Genomic DNA, 15,672 nt, shown 5'->3' with positions numbered 1-15,672 from the left:
CAAATTTTGAAAACGTTCTCCCAGTATATAAATTTTCAAGCCAGTTAAGAAGTTTAGAGAGCATTTTTTTGATATAAATCGTAGAGTGAATTTTAAGCCAATGTTTAAATGCATTTTGCTAGCTGCTTTCTTTTAACTTATTCCATCCAACAAAAAAAACCAACTTATGTTATTTTAGCCCTCTTTATGAAATAAAGTGATCCAAGACTTTCCACAGAGCATAACAAAGCAAAGTATTAAACTGAGCTAAGGGAACATTAGTTGACATCATCAAAAGTGTGGTCAAGGTTTTAACAAGTACCCTAAAGGACAAAAGTAATGCAGAGAGGCAGAGATGTGTAAGCAAGGTATTCTAGAGATTCAGGTCTAGGTAACTAAAGGCACTACTTGTGGAGTATTACTTAAAGAACAAATAAAATTGGATGTGCACAGGTGGTCAGCATGAGAGGATATCAAAGCATTATTGGACTGAGGCTCGATACTTAGATACGGAGAGGTTGAGGGAATTTAGAACAAGAATAAAACCGAAAATCAGGACATTGTTTGATAGGGAGCCAACACAGGTTATTAAACACAAAGAGAATGGGGGACATATTGTGATTCAAGACAGCAGAGTTTCGGACGGCTTCTAGTTGAGTCAAGGTAAAGGGATAATAATCAAACTATAAAATTGTAAAAACATAAAATTTTCTTTTTTCTGTAGTTTTGATTGTAGAGTGCAATTGGAAAACAATTGTTTTAAAAACCAAGGATTGTTGAAAGAATTGCTGCACTTTCCAAAAGCAAGTTAGTTGACACTCATTGTAAGTGTTCTTCACACTGCTGCTTGTGCAAGCAGGGAGATTCAGCTGGTAACAAGTAGCTAATTGTTCTGGGGAATGGTGATCAGTTTTCAATGACAAAGGTCTTCTGCTTGCCAACAGCTACGTGATTGCCCCCCCCATGTAGCTAAGCATGTGACCATTTGGGCAGGAGCCATCGGATTCCAGAAAGGAAGAAGTTTTAATTTCCTTGCAGTAAAGAAGAAGAATGCTAGTTTATTTCCAGTTATCAGTGGCTCTCAGCTCTGGCTTTAACCAGAAGTTCATAATCATTGTAAGTGTGAAGCAAATGAAAATACCTGGAGAAGTAAGATCAATGAACAACAAGGCCTGACATGCCAACAAGATCATCTCAGCAAGCCCTTTGGTAGGAGCCATAGAACTGCCTTCCCAGACTTCCCTCTACCCTTAACCCATTGTGTTTTCTGTGTCTGTGTGTACATATGTTGGGGAAGTTTCATTAGGGGGTAAAATTTTAACTAGTATTTACGTGTCAATAGTTCATATTGTTTACCTTTGGCTTGAATCTGTTTATTTGGGATAAATAGTAATTCTTGTTAATTACAAAAATTTGTTCTGTGCTTTCTGTCAACTTGGGGCTAAAAGACAGATAAATTAGGGAGTTTTATAGAATCTTTCACTATTGTGACAACTCTGGGAGAAGCAGGGCTTGATTTGCAGTGCACCACCTCAGTGGAGTGTAACAATATTTATTTGTTTCATGAATGTTAAACAAATTGTAAGCACAATTTCATTTGTATCTTTATCAAATTTTAACATTTTAAGTTTATATATGCAAATCAATATCACATGCTCTATCCTAATGAACAACATTGGGAATTAGAGCTGTTGAGGTGAAAGAAAGTTTTAAAAAACTTCTTGTATAATGAATAAGTTATAACTGAAAATGTACTCAGAATTCTGTGCTTGATGTCTAGTTCACCAATTCTTGATATTTTTATTCATTCATGGGATGCCTTTTATACGGCTAGCATCAATCATCAATCCCTAATTGCGTGATATCTGGTATTGAGCTGTTCTCTTGAACTATTGCAGGTTATATGGTGCACCCATAATACCACTGGAGAGAATGTTCTACGGTTTTGAGCTAGCAATAATTATAGAACACTGACATATTTTTTAAGCCAGAATAGTTTAATCTGGAGGAAGACTTGCAGGCACAGGAGTTGTCATCTGTCTGAGTGTATCCAGCTACAGCAACTGGAAATCACATTTCAGATCTGGAGCAGCAGTTAGAGGATCTGCAAGACTGAGATCTTCATTGGAAAACACATGCAGTAAGATGGTCATACAACAGATAAAGTGTGCAAGGCAGAAAGGGAATGGGTGACAATATACAGTAGGCAGGTATACATGATAGCACTGCTTGATAACACCGTTGATGACACCTTTCATGATTTTACTGATGATCATGAGTAGACTGATGGGCGGGAATTGGCAGAGTTGGATTTGTCCCACTTTTTGTGTACAGGATATACCTGAGCAATTTTTTATATTGTCGGATAGATGACAGTGTTGTAGCTGTATTGGAACAGCTTGGCTATGAGTACAGTAAGTTCAAGAGCACAAGTTTTCAGTGTTATTGCCAGAATGTCGTCAGGACCCACATAACCTTTGCAGTATTCAGTGCCTCCAACTGTTTCTTCATATCATGTGAAGTGAATTAAATTGGCTGAAGACTGGTATCTGTGATGCTGGAGAATTCTACACAAGGCTAAGTTTCATCATCCACTTGGCACTTCTGGCTGAAAACTGTGCAAATGCTTCAACCTTACTTTTTCCACTGATGTGCTGGGCTTCCCTGTCATTGAGGATGGGGATATTTGTGGAGCCTTCTCCTCAAGTGAGTTATTTAATAGTCCATCACCATTCATGACTGGATGTGACAAGACTACACGTTAGAGGTCGGATCATTTGGCTCTTTCTAGCATTTGCTGCTTATGCTGTTGGCATGCAAGTAAACCAGTTTTGTAGCTTCATCAAGTTGAGACATCATTGTTAGTTATGCCTAGAGCTACTCCTGGCATGCATTCCTGCACTCTTCATCAAACCAGGGTTGATCCCCTAACTTGATTGTAATGGTAGAGTGGCAGGATATGCTGTACCATAAGACTGCAGATTGTATTGGATCATGGTTCTGCTGCTGCTGATGGCCTACAGCATCTCGTGAATGCCCAAACTGCAGTTGTTAATCTATCTGAAGTCTTTCCCATTCAGCATGGTGACAGTGCCACATAACATGTAAGGTATTCTCAATGCGAAGGCCTTTATCTCCACAAGAACTGTGCAGTGCTCACTCTTACTGATATTGTCATGGACAGATGCACTTGTGGCAGGCACTGGTGGTCTATTGGATCCGCTGCTCCTGATGTGGCATCCTCTATATCACTGAGACCAAGTGGACACTCAGAGACCTTTTTGTAAAGCACCTGCGCTCTGTTCACAACAAACAACAACACCTTCTGGTCACGAACCATTTTAACTCCCCCTTCCACTTCCTGGATGACATGTCAATCCTGGGCCTCCTCCAGTGTCACAATGATGCCACCCGCAAACTGGAGGAGCAGCACTCATATTCTGCCTCAGGAGCCTACAGCCTAATGGCCTAAACATGGATTTCACCAGTTTTAAAATCTCCCCACCCCCAGCCTCATCCCATGCCCAACCCTCCCTCTCATCACCACCTCCTTGACCTGACACAACCTGTCCATCTTCTCTCCCATCTATCCGCCCCTCCCACCCCACTGACTAATCCCCACCACTCCCTACCTGTACTCACCTATCACCATCCCACCTACCTTCCCCAGCCCCACCCCTCCTCTCTTTATTTATTTCTGAGCTCCCTTCTCTCTCCCCATTTCTGAAGAAGGGTTCCGACCTGAAACGTCAACTTTCCTCCTCCTCTGATGCTGCCTGGCCTGCTGTGTTCCTCCAGGTCCACACTGCGTTATCTCTGATTCTAGCATCTGCGGTTCTTGCTCTCTCCAAGAATCACGTCAAGTATATTTTTCTCCCGAATTGTTTTTCTCACTAGCTGCCCAGTATTGGATATTTAGAAAGCTTTCAATAAAGTCTCTCACAAGAGGTTAATACTCAAAATCAATGCATGTGGGATTGGTGGTAATATACTCGCAAGGCTAAAAAATTGACGAGCAAGAGATGGTGCAAGAATAAAGAGTGAAAGGCAGTAATAAGTATGGTATCACAAGAATCAGTGCTATTCACAATATATATCAATAGATATATTGAATATAATATTTCACAGTTTGCTGATGACACAAAATTAATTGGGAGTGTGAGTGGTAAGAGGATCAAATGTAAAGAGTCCTCAGGCGATTTAGATAAGTTGACTGAGTTGGAAAATACATGGCAGAAGCAAGATACTATGAGTAAATGTTAAGTTGACCACTTTGGTAGGAGAATTGAATGACAAAGTATTATTTAAATGCTGATCGGTTGGAAATGAGTTATGTAAAGAAAGGGACTTGAGTGTCATTGTACACCAGTCATTGAAAGCAAGCCTGATTCAGCAAGCAGTTAGAAAGGCAAATAGTTTGTAGTCCTTCATTGCAAGAGTATTTGTTTACTAGAGCAAGGAAGTCTTACTTCAGCTGTACAGGACCTTGGTGAGACCACACTTGGAATGCTATGTGCAATTTTTGGTTTCCTTACCTAACAAAAAGATATACAGTACTTGCTATAGAGAGAGTGAAAAGAAGATTCAGACTCATTCCTGGAATGATAAGTTTGTCAAATGAGGAAAGATTGGGCCGAATGGGCATTTGTTCATTGGAATTTGGAAGACTGAAAGGGGATCTCATTGAAACATAATATTCTGAAAGGGTTGCACAAATTGGATGCAGCAATGGTAATTTTCCTGGCTGGGAGGTCCAGCACATGGGCTTACAGGATGTATGGTATGGTACTTCAGATTTAGATGAGGAGAAATTTCAGAAGCCTATGGAAGCAAAGTCACTGAATATATTTGAGAAAGAAATAGATTTCTACCTGCTAAAGATGTCAAGGGATATGGGGAGAGAGCAAGAATATGGTGTTGAGATAACCAATTGGCCACGATCATGTTGAATGCAGAGCAGACTTAATGGCATGAATGACTTACTTCGGCTGGTACTTGATATGCTTCTGTGGTGTCCAGTTCTTATAGGTGTCAGAGATCACAGGTTTGGACGCTGCTGTCAGAGGTGACTTAGTGAATTGCTACAGTGCAAATTGTAGGGGCTGCACACTGCAGCCATGAAAAACCAGTGCTGAAGGGAGTGGATGCTGTGTGAACTGAGTTGTTCTAGATGTTGTTGAGATTCTTGTGTGTTGTTGGAGCTCTGTTTCTGTGCTCTATGACTCTATGATTCTATACTAAATATTTCTACCTATACATTACACTATTAAGACCTTAAGTTCTGTTTTATCAGCAATTCGTGTGACAGTTTACAGTTTGACTATTTGAAGTAGATCATTTATTATACTCAGTACATTGAGCTGAAATCCCTTGTCCATTTCTTTACCTTTTCAAATGAAGGGATTAATGCATTCATTAAAATTGTACACAGAGATTTCAAACACATTAAGCAACCATATCTATTGCTTTATACTCCATTTCAAGATGTGTATGATCATCAAATACCCTGAGATTATTTGAGTAAAACTAAAGAATATTAATTGAACATTACAATCCATACTCGGAATTCTGTTTATTTTACATTCCAAGTGTCTCCTTCAAGATCTTTCATGCAGCATTTGATAATTCTTAGATTTCACCCTTAAATCCCTCTTTTATAAAATAATATTTATGTTAATTAAGAGCATTAACTGTTATCTCAGATGTCATTATACTACAAATACTGATCTAAGACTGCTGTGAGTCATGTGCAACACACATGAATTAGGTTGCATACAAGAAAGGACTTTGTTATGCTGGGGTCGGTTAATGCTTTATGTTGAGGCAGCAAATTCTTCTCCAGCAAGAGAAAAATATGACTTAAAAACTCTCAGATGATCGAATTTGTTAACTTATTTTGATGAAATTAGCTTTATCCTGTGCTGAGATCTATCTCATGTGGACTATCTCTGCAGCCAATGCAATGCTCTAATTGTGCTGGATAAGCCACCAAAGATGATTGCTTAGGTTCAGTGCTGCTGGAACACAGGTTTGCACTGATCCCTTCACTATACTGCAATTATTGTGTTCTCTCTGGCCCCACAAAAATATTGCAGAGCTCTGCCAACCCAGATTTATAGCCCATGATGTGCAAATTCCCTGCCAAATCATACCTGTTGGCTTGCTCAGTCTCAAATACAGCCAAAATGTCCTCAAGTTCTGACTGTTAAGCTGCATTTGGAGATTGAATTTCCATTTATGACTGCTGCCTTTGAATATTGTGACACCCATTTCATATTAGTTATGTTTAAGATTGCCCACCAATTACTCCATTAGATTAGTAACAGTGGTAGTTCATCACATGAGTTGTTAGTTTGACTTGTCACTGCACATTTAACATATTTAGAAAAGTACTTGGTAAGTTGCTGAAAATGTGTGGTAATAATGGGTATCTGAAACCTCAGAGAACAAAGCAATTCCTTACCCAGCTCTGAGGAAGGGTCACTCGACCCGAAACGTTAACTCTAATTTCTCTCCATAGATGCTGCCAGACCTGTTGAGTTATTCCAGTAATTTCTATTTTTGTCTCTGATTTACAGCATCTGCAGTTTTTTTCAGTTTTTAATTCCTTATCCAATTAGTTACAGATTGTTAATTAAACATCATAAAGACCTAGAGGGAATTTTAAATTACAGTGGGTGAATTAATTATAAATCAGATAGAGTGAAAGGCATAAAAGGAAACACAGACTGGCATGTGAGAAAGTGAAACAAGTAAAGGCAGGTTAAAAATCATTTTTTAAATTTTACTTTTAATTTTAGTTTTAAAAAAAAACTCTACAGCATTAATTAATACTTGAAGGAATGTGGCTTCATGACTGCAAAAGTTAACATTTAGTGTCAAAGTAGTCAATTAATGATAAATAAAAATGATTATGCTGTTCAAAGTTACTTACATTTGAAAGAAGAATTTGCTTTCTGTTGCGAGTTTAGTTTGTATCTCCCCCACAAATACAACAGCTTGATGCCATTCAGTGCATTTCAATGCTGAAGCAGACTGTGGGATATTGTTTCCCAGAAATTGACAGTGCGACAAAATGATACAAAGTGCAACTTTTCAATATTCATAAAAACCAAAAGAACTAAAAACCCTGAGAAAGAGTCGCCAGACCCGATACATTAACTCTGATTTCTCTTCACAGACCTGCTGAGCTTTTGCAGCAACTTCTGTTTTTGTTTTCAATATTCATGTTTAATCTCACATCTGTCACTTGCCTGAAGTTGATGCACCATTTGTGTATGTAATAATCATAAGTGCTTTTACCTCACAATCATTTTTAGAACACAATCTGGCACAAATGTGTTTTTGTATCAGCTGCAACAATTCTTCAACCAAATGTAAACCAAAACAGTGAAAGATTTCATCTGACATCTTGCATCATTACATCTTACAACATTAAAGGCACATATGTAGTTCAAATATATCATGCATATAGTTACTTAAAATTTTGATGAACCACCCATATTTGTGTGCCACAATTTGCTTATTCAGAACTATAGTAGAGCTTAAAACAGGTTGTTTCCTTGTAAGGAAAACAAACCAAAAGTAATTGATGGAAAACTTTTGATTGATGGCTACTAACTCATGTGTAAGATATGTTAATCAGGTTTGCATATGCATGAGTAGGGACTTAAATTGGTATCTAAATGATCCAAGGGCCTAAACTAAAAAGACTTAAAATAAACAACATAATACCTGATCTTTCCGACTATGTGAGGTTCTGATGAACGCCAGTCTGTATTCATTTGTCCCACCTACAAACATATACAGACACAAACATACAGTTATTAATACAAAAACAAATACTGCTAATGCTGGAAATCTGTAAAGGAAAAGAATTGTTGAATATAATCAGCAGGGCTGCCAGATTTTTTGGGGAACAAATAAGAGTTAACATTTCAAGTTAATGACCTTTTATCAGAATTATTAATAATCTACTGAAAAACATCTGTTCAAGGAAACAAGCTGGCCAAATAAAGAGTGGAAAAATAACATAACGGAGAGTAGTGGTCCACTGGGCTAGTAATTCAGAGAGGGCCAAGTTAACAGCCTAGGGCAGGGTTTCAAATCCCACAATAGTGGAATTGAAATACAATTAACAAAACTTGGATTGGAGGCCTGTTATGGTGAAATGGTAGTGTCCCTACCCTTGAGCCAGGACACATAGTTTCAAGAGATGTGTAATCATACAGTCATAGAGGTGTACAGCATGGAAACAGACCTTTCGGTCCAAATCATCCAAGCTAACCAGTTATCCGATATACATCCAGTCCCATTTGCCGGCATTTGGTCCATATCCCTCTAAGCCCTTCCTATTCATATACCCATCCAGATGCCTTTTAAGTGTTGCATTTATACTAGCCTCCACCACTTCCTCTGGCAACTCCTTCCAACATGCACCCACGTGTCTAGTAACAGGTTGCTTATCAAATTTGGAATTGAAAGTGAGTCTTAGTAACAATGTGGATCACTAATATCTTGAAGTATGCAAATCTGCTTTTCTCACCTGGCCTAGCCTATACGTGACTCCAGATCTACAAGAATACGGTTGACTTTTAAGCATCCTCTGAAATGCCCAAACAAGGCTCTTAGTTCAATGGCAATTTGAGTCAGACAACAAATGCTGATCTTGGGAGCAATGCCTACAACTCTGAACAGAATAATTTAACAATTCTGTCTGGACTGTGCAATTATTCATAAGATACAGGCTGTATGTATGTTTGTATAGGATATATGCACTGGACTATTGAGCATTCAGTAAGATATGTTTAGGTTTAAAATTCAACATTGTGAATTATGAACTCCACCTGCTGAGCAAGTTTATTTATTATTTGTTTGACCCACAGAGAATGAAGAATGTGCAGGTATCCTGCAAGCTCCACCTAAATGAAAAGGAGCTCCGTTGATTACGCAAATGCCTCAGATAATCTGCTTTCCAAGCAGACAAGGCAAAATGCTGTAAGCACAATAACAAATACATGTGTCAGCTATTGCTCAGTGGTACAATTCATCTTTGAATTACAAATATGTCGCTTCAAGTCCTACGCTAGAAGCTTGAGCTAATATCGAGACGGATTTTCACAGTGTCAGCAATAAACCCTCAGTTTGATTATGACATCCAGTCAGTGTTGTGAGTTTTTGCCATGGGTTTTCATGTGATGAACACACTGACTATCAAAGGCCAAAGGATGAAGAACAAAGAAAAGTACAGCACAGGAACAGGCCTTTCGGACCACCAAGACTGCAATGACACATGGTGCTTTTCTGAATTAAAAACCTCTGCCTCTATGTGATCCTTTTCCCCCAATTTCCTGCCTATTCTTGTATCTGTCAAAATGCCTCTGATATATACAGAGCACGACTAAGACAGTTAATGGTAGTTAATGGAGAGTGTTGCTGAACAAAGGGACCTAGGGGTGCAGGTGCATAGTTCCTTGAAAGTGGAGTCACAGGTAGACAGGATGGTGAAGAAGCATTTGGCACACTTGCCTTCATTGATCAGCACATTGACTGTAGCAGTTGGGATGGCATGTTACAGCTGTACAGGACATTGGTGAGGCCAGTTTTAGAATACTACATTCAATTCTGGTCTTCCTACATTAAGAGACATGTTGTTGAACTTGAAAGGGTTCAAATAAGATTTACAAGGATGTTGCCATGATTGCATTGTTTGAGCTTTCGGGAGAAGCTGACTAGGCTGGGGCTTTTTCCCTGCAGCATCGGAGGTTGAGGGGTGATCTTACAGAGGTTTATAAAATTATGATGGGTACAGATAAGGTGAATAACTGAGGTTTGTTTTTCACAGAGCAGGGAAGTCCAAAACTAGAAGGCATAGATTTAAGGTGAGAGGGGAAAGATGCTAAAAGGAACCTGAGGGGCAACATTTTCACACAGAGGGAAGTGAGTGTACAGAACAACCTACCAGAGGAGGTGGTGGATGCAGGCACAATTACAACATTTAAAAGGCATCTCGATGGGTCCATAAATAGGAAGAGGTTAGACGGTTATGGGCCAAATGCTGATAAATGGGAGTAGATCAGTTTAGGATATCTGGTTGGCATGGACGAGTTGGACCAAAGGGTCTGTTTCCGAGCTGAATAACTCTAAGACTCCACCATCTCCTCTGGTAGCACATTCCAGGCACTTACCACTCTCTGTAAAAACGTTGCCTCTCACATCTCCTTTAAACTTACTCGCTTTTACCTTAAACACTGTTGGACTACTTTTTCCTTATTTCAAAAAACCATCTTGGACAAATTGACATAAAAAATTGTCCTTCATCCAAGCACTGGCCCTAAGGGAGTCCCAGTCAATATAGGGGAAGTTAAAATCACCCATCACAGCAACACTGTTGTTTTCACATTTTTGCATAATCTGTCCACATATCTGTTCCTCTATCATCGGCTGGCTATTGAGAGGCCTGTAGTCAAATCCCATTAAAGTGATTGAACCCTTCCTATTCCTGAGCTCTCGTCATATAGCCTCGCTGAATGAGCCCTCCAAGGTTTCCTCCCTCAGTACAGCTGTGATATTCTCCTTAATCAGTAACCTAGCTTCCCCAACTCTTTTATATTCCTGTCTATCACACCTTAAACATCTAAATCTCAGAACATTAAACTGCCAGTCTTGCCCCTCTCTCAACCAAGTCTCTGTAATAGCTACAACATCATGGTTATATGTATTAATCTAACCTCTCAATTCATCTGCCTTACCTGTCTTACTCATATTAAAACAAATACACTTCAGACCGCCAATCCCACCGTGTTCAGTAACTTCTCCCTGTCTGTCAGTCTTACTCGCCTTTGTGTCAGACTCCTCCTCAGTCATTTTACTTGTCCACCAACTGTTCTGGTTCTCAACCTCTTGCCACACCAGATTGAACTTTCCCAAGTGGCACATGCAAACTTCTCTGCCAGGATATTGGTGGCCCTCCAGTTTAGGTGCAACCCACCCTACTTGTACAGGTCCCACCTGTCCCAGAAGACAGCGTAACGATCCACATGCCTGAAACCCTCCCTCCAATACTATCTATTGAGTCACGTATTTAACTGTATTATCTTCCTTTCCTAGCTTCACTGCCATGTGGCGCAGGAAGTAGTCCCCAGATTATAACCTGCAAAATCCTACTTTTCACGTCCAACCTAACTCCTTGATCTCCCTTTGCAGGACCTCATCTCTGTTTCTTCCTTTATTGTCGGTACCAATATAGTCAACAATCTCTGGCTGGTCACCCCCTCCCTTCCGAATATCCTGTGCCCGCTCAGAGACACACCCTTGACCTTAGCACCAAGGAGGCAACACACCATTCTGATGTCTCACTTGCAGCCATAGAAATGCCTATCTGTGCCCCTGACTATACAGTCCACTATCACTACTGCTCACCTTCACTTTGACCTTCCCTACTGTACAACAGTGCCAGCTGTGGTGCGACTCATTTGACTGCCACTGGTTCTTTCCCCTGAGAAGCCATACCCTTAAATGTATGCAAAATGGCATGCATGCTTGAGACGGAAATGACCACAGGGGACTCCTGCACTGCCTGCCATGCTTACTCGTCTTTCTGGTGTTCACCAAATTCTTCTCCGTCTTTGTAGCCCTTACTGGTCGTGTGACCAGCTCGCTAACATTCTATCAGTGATATTCTCTGCCTCATGGGTGCTCCATAGTGAGTCCATCCTCATCTCCAGGTGTTCTATCCAGAAAATCAGAAGCTGCAGCTAAGCACAATTCCTGCATATCTCGTTACCATGGAAGCTGGAACCCTGATTTCTCACACATTGCGAGAGGAGCATTCCATGTGGTCCATTTTTACTGCCATTGAGAACCTTATTGACTAAATCAACCTGATCAACTAAAGACAATAATCCAGGAACCAAATACACTGGTCTCACTTCTGGTCTCTATTGCTAGCGGACTACAGCTACAAAAAGTAAGTATTTTATCTCCTTCCAGATACTCATCACTCACTCCTGGTCCTTTTTGAGTTGTGACGTCACCTCTGGAGTATTGCCCCTAGATTCACCTCTATGTTTTCTCTGACTGACCCCGTTCCTCAGATATTTATCCTGCTGCCACTGTTCACCCCCAGGTTCACTCTGACTGACCCCGCTCCTCAGATAGTTATCCTGCTGCCGCTGCTGCTGTTCACCCTGAGGTTCATTCTCCTTCACTCTGTTGCTGCTGCTGTCTCTGCTCAGATTGACCTATCTACTTGTGAATATTTGGGGACAGGAACAGGACGTCCCACAAGCTCATAGGATCCAGAGTGCAGAATTTGTCTTCTTTTCGTTTTCTCCTTTGCCTCACCATTAAGGCATTATGACTTGAGTAATAACATAATTTGATGGGCAGGATGGGCCACTCCGAATAAATTGTAGCAGTCATAAGTTCAAGAAGAGCTTCAGACTGTCTCTGAAGCACTTTCTTTCTACTCCCAAGAAAGTAAGACATTTGAGAATTGAGAAAACAGAACTTCATGAAAGAGTTGCTTTTCAACGAGTCAGATAAAGTGTTTAGACTGTCTACTTAAATCCTTTATCATTGAATCATAGAATCCTTACAGTGTAGAAACAGGCCCTTCAGCCCAACAAGTCCACATCGACTATCAGCGCATCCCAGCCAGACCCATCCCCCTATACCCCACCTAATCTACACATCCCTCAACACTGTGGGCAAGTTAGCATAGCCAATCCACCTAGCCTGCACACTTTTGGACTGTGGAAGGAAACCAGAGCACCTGGAGGAAACCCATGCAGATACGGGGAGAATGTGCAAACTCCACACAGACAGTCGCCTGAGGATGGAATAGAACTTGGGTCCTTGGTGCTGTGAGGCAGCAGTGAGCCACTGTGCTGACCCCCTTTAACCGCAATCACATCTGGTCCTAAAATAAATTGAAAACTATTAGCATACATTGTCTATGAACTGCAGCTGACTGAAGTGTCATTACCCAATCTGCATCAGATTTGCAAGGCACTCTTGATCTTTTCAATTCTAATGCAAAAAAATTCATTTTGTTCTTGAATGTTGCCAAATTAAAAATAATGCAACAATCCACTCCTGTCAGCCAAAGATTTCACCATCCATACGTGTTGAAGGAAACACTTTGGAATGTTTTGAGCACTTCTATAACTTTGTAGCTACCTCTGACAAAAGCCCTGCATTTTTAAGAAGATCCAATACAGGTTCAGCTATAGAACTCAGCATTTTACAAGCTGTTGCAATAACAGTCAACAAAATTTGTGCGAGGAATTCTCATCATCACACTTGTAGATAAACCTGGACAAAGTCAGCAATGCATAAGAGACATTGAGAAATTTCATCAGTAATACCTCAGCCATATTTTCTGAATTCTATGGGAGGACAATCAAACAAATGTTTGTGTACTTCTCGGAGGCAAAAGCAGAAAATCAACTTTGGTCTAGGCCAATATCCCAGTGCCAAATTTAATGAATTCTGAACCGTTGCCCGAACTATCTAAACTCACACAAAGAAAGATGTTATGTTTGTTGGAGATCAGTCTTCTCATCCCCAGGACATCTGTGAAGGAGTTCCTCAGTATAGTATTCTATGACCATCTTCAGCTGGTCATCAATGACCTTTGCTACATCATAAGATCAAAAGAGAAGATGTTCGCTGATGACTGCTCAATGTTCAGCACTATTTGCGACTCCTCAGCTGAAGGAGTCCATGTCCAATGGAAGTTAGACCTGGACAAATTCCAGGTTTGGGCTGACAAGTGGCAAATAACATTCATGCCACACAGGCATCAGACATAATGATATTCAACTTCAGAGGAACTAACAATTGCCCTTTGACATTAATTGGAATTGCCACAACTGAATCCACCAGGATCAACATCCTAGGGGCTACAATTGACCAGAAAATGAACTGGGCTAGCCATTTAAATACAGTGCCGACAAGAGCAGGAATCTTTCAGCAAATAACTCATCTACTGACAAAGCCTGTTCACCACTTTACAACGCACAAGTCAAGAGTGTAATGAAATACTCCTCATTTGCCCTTATCAGTGCAGCTCCAGTGACACTCAAGAAGTTTGACACCATCTGGGACAAAGCAGCTAGCTTGATTAGCACACAGCTACAAACAATCACTCCCCACAACACTGATGCTCAGTGGCAGCAGCATATACCACCTACAAACTGCGCTGTAGAAATTCAACAAGGCTCCTTCGTCAGCACTTTCCAAACCCACGACCACTTTGATTTGAAGGATAAGCACAGCAGACATTTGAGAATGCCAATATCTGCAAATTCCTCCAAACCACGCAACATCCTAACTTGGAAATTTATTGTCATTCCTTCAGTGATGCTGTGTTTAGTTCCTGGAAATCTATGCCTAACATCATTGCGGGTCTACCCACACCAAATGAATTGCTGTATTTCAACAAGGCAGCTCACCATCACCTTCTCAGGAGCAAGTAGGGTTGGACAATAAATGTCAATACTGCCAGTGAATGCCAACATCACAGAATAAAAACAAAAATAAACCTTCCCTCATACCTAACATAGCAGGATACCCACTCTCCACCCTCCTCACATCCTTTGCAGAGTATTGAAACCAACCCCTGCCAAAAACACCCAGGCTTTACTTACTTTAGAGTCTAGTGATTCTTTTTTCTGTGCCTTACTACAGTCTGGCAGCACTCTTTAAGGATCAATAGTGTTGCCGCAACTGGTGGAACTGCCAACTAATCAGATTGGCTAGCACCTCCTGTTTAAAAAGAGCTCATTTAGCCTGCCTGTAGACCTTTAGAGCAGAGCAGGCTTCTAACTGGCTAGTCAGCTGGCCACAAAGCTTTCATTTGTGGGAGTGAGCCATCTGAAGAGCTGCTTCCTTTTCTTTTCATAAACCAGAGCTAGCAAAACCCTACTTCTGTGAAGGTGGCTGATTATTTAAATGGTCAAGCGATTCGATGAACTGCTCATTTGCAAATTCTAACCCAATCCTATTTCTGCCCCAGAAAATGAGAATTGTTTTGTTCGGGGCCGGGGCTATCACTCCCAACTTTAATTATAATTTTCACCACATGGAGAGGCTTTCTGTCATGGCAAAACTCCAGGCAATACATTAAATCAAGGCATCTTCCACTCTCACAGATGAAGATAAGCAATCTCATCAATTCTGAAGAAGGATCACTGGATTCAAAACACTGTCTCTACCTTCTCTCCACAGATGCTGCCAGACTGGCTGCATTTTCTGCTTTTGTTTCAGATTTCCAGCATCCCTAGTTCTCTGTTTTATTTTCGTAGATCTCATGGCAGTGCTTAGTTTAAAGAAAACCTTGGGATTGTCCCTTGTGTCCTGGCCAATCACCTCAATCGCCATCACTAAAGTAGATTAGCCAATGTTCGTACATTGCTGTTTGTGGGAGTTTGTTAGGAGAAAAGGACTTAGGAACAGGATTTGGCCATTCGGTCCTTTCAGCCTGCTCACCCATTTAATAACATCATGGCTGATATGGTTGTGGCATTATTCTCACTTTCATGTCTTTCCATGACTTTTGACTCCCTTATCTATCAATACTTTATCTAACTCAGGTGTGAGTACATTTAAAGTGCCAACCTTCTGGGGAAGAGAATATAACATTCCTTCAGTCCTCTGTGAAAAAGTAATACTATTCATTCACTGTTT

At 40.6% G+C, this 15,672-nt stretch overlaps 1 protein-coding gene across 1 annotated transcript in view; it reads right to left on the bottom strand.

Annotated features, from left to right (window-relative positions):
* The window catches only part of LOC109914840 (protocadherin beta-15-like), a 137,513-nt gene that overhangs the window by 108,859 nt on the left and 12,982 nt on the right, over positions 1-15,672 (bottom strand). The window contains exon 2 of the mRNA XM_048603774.1: positions 7,714-7,772. Coding sequence (XP_048459731.1) covers positions 7,714-7,772 — 59 coding nt within the window. The remainder of the gene's footprint in view (positions 1-7,713; positions 7,773-15,672) is intronic.

This window comes from Rhincodon typus, chromosome 12, assembly GCF_021869965.1.
Source record: "Rhincodon typus isolate 14 chromosome 12, sRhiTyp1.1, whole genome shotgun sequence".
Taxonomy (NCBI): Eukaryota; Metazoa; Chordata; class Chondrichthyes; order Orectolobiformes; family Rhincodontidae; genus Rhincodon; species Rhincodon typus.
Note: the sequence above shows the minus strand (reverse complement) of the source record. Positions and strands in the feature narration are given on the sequence as shown.